Source organism: Corylus avellana, chromosome 8 (genome assembly GCF_965113065.1).
Source record: "Corylus avellana chromosome 8, dhCorAvel1.hap1.2, whole genome shotgun sequence".
NCBI lineage: Eukaryota > Viridiplantae > Streptophyta > Magnoliopsida > Fagales > Betulaceae > Corylus > Corylus avellana.
Window position 1 is genome coordinate 8491506 of NC_142497.1, and position 10502 is coordinate 8502007.

A 10502-nucleotide genomic window follows, 5' to 3' on the forward strand; every position below is an offset into this window, starting at 1 on the left:
GTTAAACAAAGCTCCAAAAAAAAAAAAAATTAACATGCTCAAGAGATACCACAGATCTGCCACTTCTTTGCAAACACTATACAGGCACATAATATGTCACAAGATCTATCGATCGACGACAAATCATCTCAGATCTGTCGCTGGGTTACAGAAAAAAGTTGACTGAAAAATCAAATGTCATATAAAAGAAAGCAACTCAGGTCGACATATTCATTGAAAATAGGGAAATGTCTGGTTTTTTATTTTTGTCTAATGGGTAAATTTATTATTATTAAATTTGTAAAATTACATATTAATATTATAAATTTAGTAATAAATGTTTTTGAAAATAGAGACGGCAAAAAATCAACAAAAAGTTTCACAATGCTCACCTGAAACCGAGAGCGAAGTTGACCGAACGAGCCAAAGAGGTCACCTGAAACGCTGTACGAAAGTGGTCAGCTGAAAGTTTTAACCGCAGATGATAAAATTTGTGAAAAGGAGAAACGGCGAGAAGGCTGTGAGAGAGGACGGCGGTGACGCAGGAGCGTGAGAACTACGGAGAAAAGACGGTGGACGACGGACAAAGGCGGTGACGGCGTGACCGTGACAGAGAGAACAGACGGAGTCTGCGAAGTGAGTGAACGGCGCTTGCGTTTAGGGTTAGGGTAAAGTTAAAACTTTCAAGCGTATATATATTTTAGCTATTTATATTATATTTATATTTTTGTAATTTTAACGCAATTCGGTTCGGTTCGGCGCGGGTCGGTTCGGCTCGGTTTCCACCCGCAACTATTCGGAAGTCTTTCGACACCTTCGAAATCCGACGCATTTTCTCGGGTTCGGACGGACGGGTCGGGTGGGCCGTAATTATGAAAAATCCCTAATATTTAATATCCGAATAATTGCAACAGTGTCAGATTTAAACAACGCCGTTAAGCCAGCACATTTAAAGAGTAGAGCCGTTAAATTCGCACCGCCTGTTTGCTCTGGAGTAAAAAAGAAAAGAACAAGAAACCCTCTTCGTTGTTGTCTCTTTTATTTTTCGACAATCTTCGCCGTCTGAACAAAAAGGGGTTTTCGGATTAGGGTTATTTGGGTTTCGAAAATGGTCAGGAGGGCGAACATGCCGAGGGAGAAGCGGAGAGGGAAGGTGGATCTCGACGAGGAAGGGAAAGCAGAAGACGCTGGAAAGTCTTCGAAGTCGTTTCTGATATTGAGCAGCAGCGACGACGAGGACGCGAACGAGGATCCGAGACTGAAGAATGTTGAGAAAGCCCTGCTGATGCGCGCCGCCAAGCTGGCTCCGGACGACGCCGTTTTGGGTGAAACTAGCGGTTGTGGTGGTGGATCTTCTGGTGTGGTCGCGCTGTCTTCGTCTTCGGCGTTGGATGAAGAGGTCGTTGAAGTCCCCGGCGGGGTCGGTGACTGTAACGGAATTGTTAGTTCGGGGAAGAAGAAGGTTTTGAAGAGGGTGAGGATTAAGAAGAAGATTAAGAAGATGGAAGTTGGAGAGCAAACCGTGAGTATTTTTACATCCTTGGTTCTGTTTGTTTCGGCGAATAGTACTCCACAGGAAATATTTACAGAAAAGTGCTCTGGTTGTTTTGCTAGAAAGTTTTAATTTCCCAACATTAATCTGCCTTCACATCATATTCTGATTATAAGAAGAAAGATGCTCAATTGATTGTGGCCATGCTTGGTTCAGTAAGAAAATACGAAAAAAGAAACAAAGTTTTATTTATTTTCTTTATCTATAAATTCTTACATGTTGACCATTTTGAATGACGTATTTGCTTGGTTGAGTTGGGGCTATCGTTTTATGGGAGCTAAGGTATAAAATTTCAAATCTCGTGTTTTACTTGGCCACTCTCTGTAATTTGATCATCAATGGAATATATATATATATATATAGTGGAGAAAAATTGAGATTTGGCTTAAGTGATTTAGTTTCGTTGTTTAGAAAATGGGTCATGAGAATTTGAGTTTGCTGTTGGCTCAAATGGCTGTTTTGGACACTAATATTGCCTTAGGTCATTGTTGCAAAAGACGAAGAGAAGGAAGAGACCGTCGAGGCGTCGGATATTGTTGAGTCTGTGGAACCAACTGCTGTTGAAATAACTGACAACATCGTGTTTCGGAAGCTTCTTGTGAGTTAATAGATTTGCTCTGAAATGCTAATATTGAAATTAAAATGTCATATGAAGGCTTATTTTGGTATCTCTTTTATTTCCACTCTCAGCGTGGACCAAGGTATTTTGATCCTCCAGATAGCAGCAGTTGGGGAAAATGCTTTAATTGTGGGGAAGAAGGTCATACAATGGCGAAATGTACAGCAGTTAAGCGGAAGAAACCATGTTTTGTTTGTGGGAGTTTGGAGCACAATGCGAAGCAATGCTCAAAGGTGCATAAGAATATGAATTGAAGTTTACACCGTCTTTGTTTTGATTATATCTACAGTGTTCGGGTCTTTAGGTTTTCTCTTACTTGTCTGAGTTGAATTGAGCCTATTTTTTCTCTGTTCTATTAATTTATTTTTTTGGGGGTGGGGCTGTTATCTTCACGCATCCTTGAATTTTCTGTCAGAAGATTCATATGCTTACGTTCTACCTACTGTTTTCTTCATCATTGCTCTCCTAAACACAACCCCCCCCCCCCCCCCCCCCCCCCAATTTTTTTTTTTTTTTTTAAATGCTCCAAATTCCTTTTCATTCAAGGACAAATTTTAGGAAAATATACACGTGCCCCCATTCTTGATGCTAAAATCCTAGTTGTCCTATGTGCACGGATGTGTACACTAAGTTGTACATACATTCTGTACATGCATGCATTCTAAGCCAGATAAGCTTGGGCTGGTGTGTGTGCATGAGCATGTGTTTATATATATGTAACATGGACTTTTGAGTCTGATCATAGGTTGTATCGGTCTTTGCTTCGTAGGGACAAGATTGCTTTATCTGCAAAAAAGGTGGCCACCGAGCGAAAGACTGTCCAGAAAAGTACAAGGGTGGTTCTCCAAGTTTGAAAATTTGTTTAAAATGCGGAGATTCTGGACATGATATGTTTTCATGCTGGAATGATTACTATTCACCTGATGATCTCATGGTTTGTTTACTCATCCAGAAGCTTTTTTTTTTTTTTTTTTTTTTTTTTTCTATCATACTTTTTTCTGATATTTGCTAGAGATTTATTTTATATCAGTTTGAATAAAGATTGCTTGGATTCTAAAATTCTTGTCCCATAATTAATATTTTGTTCTCGTGTTTGCTTATTCAGGGAATACAATGTTACATCTGCAAGGGATTTGGCCATTTATGTTGTGGTAACTCTGTTAAGACTAGCCCAGGAGTGATTTCTTGTTATAAATGTGGTCAATTGGGCCATACTGGTTTGGTAAGTCCTATCAATGTTCTCAATGACCTTACCAATTTGGTTTGTGGGAGTGAGTGTGCATGTGCTTTGCTGGCTAATCTTTGGCAGTATGGTTGAATGTTGAAATTGATATTTGGAATGGTAAAAACATATGTTGACTTATGGAAAGATCTATTGAGATGTTGACACATTCAATGTTGTTGACATAAAACTGATATGCTAAGTATCTGTCCTGCCTTTATTGTTTTCATTTGATGATTCATTTTCTTTATAACAAAACAGTATTGCTTCAAAATCTGAAAATTTTTATCTACCCTATTTTTACTCGATTAAAAGGGATTTACCCAGTTGAAATTGGACATGCAAGGCCTATGTTGAACAAAATTTCAAAGTATACTAGTGAAAATTTAACATTCATATTATGGATGTAGTTATTTCTTGTAATTGACTGGTTTAGAGGTTTAGTGGAAGTTAATTTGACATTTCTTTTTAGAAACTCTCCTTTCAGATCCGTTAAACTCTTTAGTTCAAGCACTTCTTCTATAACATTAACTAGATTGTATGGGGGGTTCTTTATTTAATTATAAGTTGATTCTGGAAGCATGACATAAATGCTGCTATTCTTGCCAATGCACGTACTTTCTGACTGATGAGGATTTTCGCCATCTATAAGTAATAATATTTTTACATACAATCTCATATAACATGGTTTGAAAATTTCCAGTTTTTTTAGAACCAAGGTACCGGAGGCCTTAGTTTTCCAAATGCCTGTAGTAATTTTTATTTGCTTTCTGTTTATCAAAAAAATAAAATTATTTGCTTTCTATTTCTATGAAGCAACCTTTTTTGTTCAATATTTAATATGGGACTTCATCTGAATAGGCATGTGCAAAGATACGTGGGGAAGATACTGGTACAGTGTCATCTAGTTCATGCTACAAGTGTGGTGAAGAAGGTCATTTCGCTCGTGAATGCATGAATTCTTCTAAGGTAAGTCTTATCAATATGTGGTGAAGTTATAGAATTATGTAAAGCATCATCTCTTATTAGCATTTGTTTTGTTATTTTACTTATCCCAACGGTGTCATCTCTATATCCGTTGGGTATTAATTTGCACACTTTTTTCTAAATTTTATTTACCTTATGAAATTTTTTATGTTTCTCTAATTAATAGGAGTATGCAATTTTCTGACTTCTGCAGGCCAACAAGAGGAGTCGTGAATTTTCTACCCCAACTCTAAGATTTCACAGAGAAAAGAAAGACTACTCAGAATTCAAATCTGTGCCTCTTGATCTCAGTAAGGTTCGTAAAAGGAAGAAAACCAGAAATGATGAAAAAGGCATTGCAACACCACAAAAATCAAAACGTAGAGGTGGCTGGATAGTGGAGGATCCTGGTGACCTCTCGCATAGAAAATCTGAAAAGGGCAGATGGAGGTCTCCAGCGACACCTAAGGGTCATAAGATAGCTGGTTTAACTGCTGGTGGTCACATTTCAAGTTCTCAATCATCCAAAAAATCAAGCACGGCTCTTTCTGGATCTTCAACATCACAAGGATGGTCTAAGGGTTTTCAGCACAGATTTTCAGCTGCAAGGTTTGGCAATTCCGGCAGTGAGGGGATGCATAGAAATTACAGTTGGTGGTAGGAACCCAAGTTGATGTATGAACAAAAGCCACAACTGGAGATAAATCAAAAGTCAATGCTTAGGTTCTTCTTTTGGGTTCCTCCCACACTTTAATCTTGTAAGTATCTATGCAATAGTTTATAGCTAAGTTATTATGTTACTTTATATGCATCAATGCATATTATTAGTTCTTTGAGTTATATACATAACATAAGCACATTCATTGCCCTACTTGTGAGAAGGGGCACACATGCTTATAATTTGAGTTCAACTAATTAAAGTTATAATTCATGTGCTTTTCAATTAGCAGCATTACTTCCTTTACTTTTGCGGATTAGTTTATTTTTTCCCTTGTAAAACCACCTTTGGAAGGTTAATGGGTTGACTTCATTGCTTCCATCATGTCTCCACCTCCCCTTGGGGCCAATTATTTACCCTCCAAAAAACAATTTGCTTTTGTCTTGATATTTTGGTTGTTTTGTTGTGTGACTCCTTCATCTTCATCTCTAGCAATGCATTTGGAGAGTACAGAAGACAGCTTTTAATTTACACTTTTACTTGGTGGGCATTTCTGGGCTGTACCCTTTTTATTTGAAAAGTTATAAACTTTGGCCAAGTGCCCATGCTGTACCAAGTTTCAATTCAAAAGAATAAATCCGATGGAATTTATCTTGGTATGTTGTCATTGTATGTGGTTGTGGCTTATAGTAGGACAGTATCAACAGCTGAGGTGTTTAGAATCACTTGTAATCCAATTTCTTGCGATTGGCTATATGTGGTAAGGTGACGAAGTGATGGATCAGTCAAATGGGCAAGATTGGTTGCTCATGGTGTGATGGATCAGCCAAATGGGCACAGGTGATTACAAGAACTTTGATGGTTAAAAGGAGAATTGTTAGAAATTCTCAGAGTTGAATCTAATTAAACCTATTTTCAGTCAAAGAAGAGAGAAAGAAAGAAAAAAAAAAAAAAAAAAAAAAATAGTGGGTAGACCCACAGCTGAGTTACATATCCTCTACATTCTTTTCTTTGATAAGCGCATATCCTCTACATTCTTATTGTGCATGTCAAGTTTCATTTCTGCAAGATGTCATTTAGTTTGTAGCTCATAACTTGTGCATTCAATACATTATTGAAATATTAAAAAACATTGTTTTGAACTCATGATAGTCTCTGATCACCTTGATATTCTGCGAGCATGATGGACATATGTGCATGTAGTCCATTGGTCAGTTTGACAAAATATTGGTAAAGTTAAAACTTATTCAGTGGTGTAACAATGATAAAAAGTTTCCCTTTCTCAATCTGTTGACTCCCATGGAGTCTGCTGCCCACAAACCTAGCTGCTAGTATTGCTCCATGCATCACAAGTAAGCTCCACCAGAGAGTTTGGGTTTGAATTGATTGGTTGATGAAAGTTTTCTAATTGGTTAAAAACCTGCCTGGATTTATCCTGTCCGAGTAGTGAATACATACCTTTCCATTTTCCAACATTTCAGCATGCAGAAAATTGCGGCGTGCTGCTGTTTCTAGTTGTCCATTATGAAGGCATGCTAACATAAGGAGATTATGAGAGATCCACGAATGTGGGACAAACACTGATCACAACAATACATGGTGAAATTAGGGCAAAGAGAGGAGAGGGAAGCTAGGATAAAGAGGGAAGAAAAAGAAAGAAGCTAAAAGGGGGAGGAGATGAAGCTAAGATTAGAGGAAGCCTGGAAAGAGAGAGAGAAGAGAGAAGCCAGGGAGAAGAGAAGGAGAGAAAATCAATTTCTCATAATTTTATTTCATCAAGGTTTGCCTCCAGTGAGTACAAATTACAATTAAATAGACTCATTGATTCAACCCTAGGGTAACACCCATTTATTGGATTACCTAGCATAATCTTGGGGGCAACACCCATTTATTAAATTGCCTAAAATACTCTATAGGACAATCACCTATTTATTGAATTACCAAAACAATACCATTGACTCTTGAATAAAATTAAATATTAATAACTTGCTCTGCATCATCCACCTATGTCTGAGTATGGATTTTTTTTTTTTTTGGCAAAGAAATATCATTAGAAAAGCGTAATGTTGCACTCCTAAGCATACATGAAGTATACACAAAAGACACCAAAACAGAAAAAACAAAAAGAAAAAGAAAACATCCACAAAAACCCACCAGATGAAAAAACACCAGGAGACCCACAATAAAAACCCTAAACCCGCAAAAAAGCCCTGCGCTACATTATAACACAGAAAGAGCCCTCTTGCCTTTACCCCAACTAAAACAAACTCCCCTAGCAACAAAGTTTATTGAACACTCTAAATGTCCTAGTATGGATTGGTAATGAACTTATTAGGGAATGCCACATGGTAGCTTAGGGGCCCAAAATAGTTAGGACATATATATTTGGCTTTTGACATGTAATATTTTGATGTCAAATGTCAAGGGAAGTGGGAATTTTCGAATCTGCTGTGGCTTGAACCAGACAAACCATCTCTGTCAAAGCTATTATCATTAGTTTATTGGTGTTACTATTGCAGATAAATAACTGTGATTCATTTTATTGTATTTTGATGTCAAAAATGTATAGTCAGATGTGTGTAGCAAGACTTTAGCATAACTATGGATAGAAGAAGATTTTAGTTGCAATATGTGGCTTCGAATTGCCAGTTCCTAATCATAAATTCAATTAAGATTAAGCCATTATATCCCTCCATGGCAAGGCATTGAATTTAGCCTTTGGCTTTTATATTAAGTAAGACTAATGAAAATATTGGGTGTAGATTGTGCATATAAATTAAAAATAGGGAAGGATTGCTTCACATTATGATTCTACTAGCATAGTTGCTTGTCAAAAACAATGACTAGTTCAGCATAGTTAAATGACTGTGTGTGTGTTTGGAGACTTAAAGTAGAGATGTAGCGTTTTTTACAGGCAGTATGTATGCGGTTGCTATTGTCTCAGCTCTACTGTTATGAAGACTTAATCTTTTATATACTAGCGGGTGTTGTTTATTTTTGGAGTGTTTGTGGCTTAGGATGCAGTCATTATCATTTATGTAATCTAGTAATTGATGAAACTTGTTCTGCTCGAGTTTGATCTTAGTAATTTGTATGAAGAACTTTTGATGACTGTTGATAAAAATGAATTCATGCTTGCAGTTTAATTTCAAATCATACGAGCTCTTCTTCTTCCCCCCACCCTTTCTTTTTTTCTTGAAGATTTATTGAGACAAAAACATCTCTGTTATTATACTTTCTCTTTATTAAGCTACATTAATTGATGTTGATTGATTTTTTATAATTCTGAATCCTGTTTAGAAGTTTGTTTCAGATATTGCCTCAGCATTATTTTTAAATGCGTGCAGTAGTGTGGTTGCATGTTCAGTTGTGAAATGCTATCTAGCGTTGGTGTGAGGCGCTGAGTGCGTCTTAATGAATATAGTGTTTTTGAGCCTTTTTTTTGTTGCTAATATTCTGTGATCATTTAATGCAGTATCTTCATTCAGTTGTCTTTGCTACTCTAACCACCATTAGATATATTTTAATGAATTGCGTCTCTGGCATAATGTCTTACAACCCTTCCTCTTCTTGCAAAAAGGAACAAAAAAAAAAAAAAAACTGGAAATGAAGTTTTTGGCTGTGTTAGTGGAGTATATGTCATAACTTCTGAGATAGGTTCATGGAAAATATTTAGGGCAGCATAAATTTGTGCTTATAGTTTGGAGCATTCCACAAGTGGTTTCTTCATCTCAATAACCTTTTATGTAATATGTACAAGCAATTAGGAGTCTGCTCAATGTTTTACATGTCTTAGTGTTGATTGCAGTCCTGTTGTAGAATTCCTGAGTGCTATTCCTGAAAATATTACTTTGTCTATATATCTCTGTATGAATCAAGCATTCTCTTGAAGATGGTAACATCACATCAAGATTCATGGTATTTTTTTTCATGGAATTGTTGAATAAAAATCATCTCACTCTGGTTTGTAATTATGTTATTATGCAGAGATTTGGAACTGACCTACACAGTTTTGTTTTACACTGGTGAGGCATCGTTCTCCTTGATCTAAACTTGGCTACATCAACTTCTTTAGAGCTTCATGATCCTTTTACTGTTGAGGTTTATTCTTTTAACCCTTTAAGGCATTGCCATGTTGAGCGTGTACCTGTCACCGGGAAAATTTATATTCAATAATGTAGTCAAACACCCCCATCTTTTCTTTTCTTTTCTTTTCTTTCCTTGTTTTTAAATTAAAGCTACTGAAAATTTGCAAATATACCACATAGGGTGTCATGTGGACTACTGTAGGTTTTCAAAAATGATTTAGGTTTCATCTTATGTAGAATTTTGATAAGGGAATGTATCTATTGGTAATGATATACAGAGAGATGAAGACAAATTTTGGAGTTGCTTTGGAAATATAGTGCCACATCCAATTTTTTATTTTTCATAAGAATAAATGCATTTTCTATTGATTCTCAAATCGAAAACTGGCATTTTTTATCCTCAATGTTAAGTTTTTATTTTTTGGATCCGATGGAGTTAATTTAGTTTTTTGGTTTAGTAACGAGTAATGTCAAGAGTCAGTCTTGTGTCGCTTTAAAAATGATGTAATTTTTAAAATCATTATTGAACCTGTGAGTAATTAAGAATTGTCTGTGACACTGTTTACTTTTGCAAGTTCAGGTGAATAGTTCACTTGTTTACTATATATATTTATATATATATATATATATAGATATAATAGATCTTCAATTCATAAACTTTTTCTTATTTTTCTAGATAATAACAAAGTTTATAATGATTGAGTATTGATACGAGGGTACATATTAAGTAATTTTATTCATCATCCAATTCACCTCTAAAATCTACGTGGCGTGATCATGAATTATAAGCCAGATAAGATGACATAATATAAGCTTTTTTTAAACCATAAATAGATGATATATCCACGTGGAGAGATGTCATTCAGTTTCTTTACAGTAAAGCAGGGTCGGTCCACCATTGAATTTCAGGGGGCACTTGGCACAACTTCCGAAACGCAAAAGCGTCCAGAAGCCCCTGGAATTGGAGGAACCCTCGAGGCATACGAAATCCATCCCCCCTCTTGCCTCTGGTAATGTGGCAGAACGCTACTGACATTCCAAGTCATGCATCATCCCCCCCCCTTTATGCTGACGCGTGTCCTTTGCTTTTCCCAATACCTGCCCCCCATGCGGCAATGGATCATCTTCTTCCTGCATCCCGATGCACCCCTTTGTTTTTTTTCCTCTCAAAGTCTCAATAATAATAATAATAATTACTATTATTATTATAATTATTATCACTTTTTGCTTTCATTTTCTCCGTCGGTCGAAGAACATCTGTTGTTATATAAATAGAGCGATCCCCATAGTCTAGGATCTGTGTGTGTGTTTGTGCAAAATCCCCGGCCAGTTGTTGCTAAGACCAATGCTTTCTTTTTAGGCGCACTCTAGCGTGGCACCATCAAAACCTTGGGAAGAGGGGGTGATGGTGCCACGCT

The 10502-nt window shown here is 36.6% G+C and overlaps 1 protein-coding gene across 1 annotated transcript; it reads left to right on the forward strand.

The window, feature by feature from the left end:
- The first annotated feature begins 991 nt into the window (after positions 1-991).
- On the forward strand, positions 992-9377 carry LOC132163390 (uncharacterized). Its single transcript, XM_059573670.2, has 8 exons — positions 992-1501; positions 2013-2129; positions 2222-2383; positions 2920-3084; positions 3256-3372; positions 4234-4341; positions 4553-5096; positions 8984-9377. Exons 1-7 carry the CDS (start codon positions 1088-1090, stop codon positions 4997-4999), a joined length of 1530 nt encoding a protein of 509 aa, XP_059429653.2. The 5' UTR covers positions 992-1087; the 3' UTR covers positions 5000-5096; positions 8984-9377.
- Positions 9378-10502: the final 1125 nt, after the last annotated feature.

Coding starts and splice junctions, on each gene's coding strand:
- LOC132163390 (XM_059573670.2), top strand. CDS start 1,088: ATGGTCAGGAGGGCGAACATGCCGAGGGAGAAGCGGAGAGGGAAGGTG. Junction 3,085..3,255: donor ATTCACCTGATGATCTCATG/GTTTGTTTACTC, acceptor TTGCTTATTCAG/GGAATACAATGTTACATCTG. Junction 3,373..4,233: donor AATTGGGCCATACTGGTTTG/GTAAGTCCTATC, acceptor TCATCTGAATAG/GCATGTGCAAAGATACGTGG.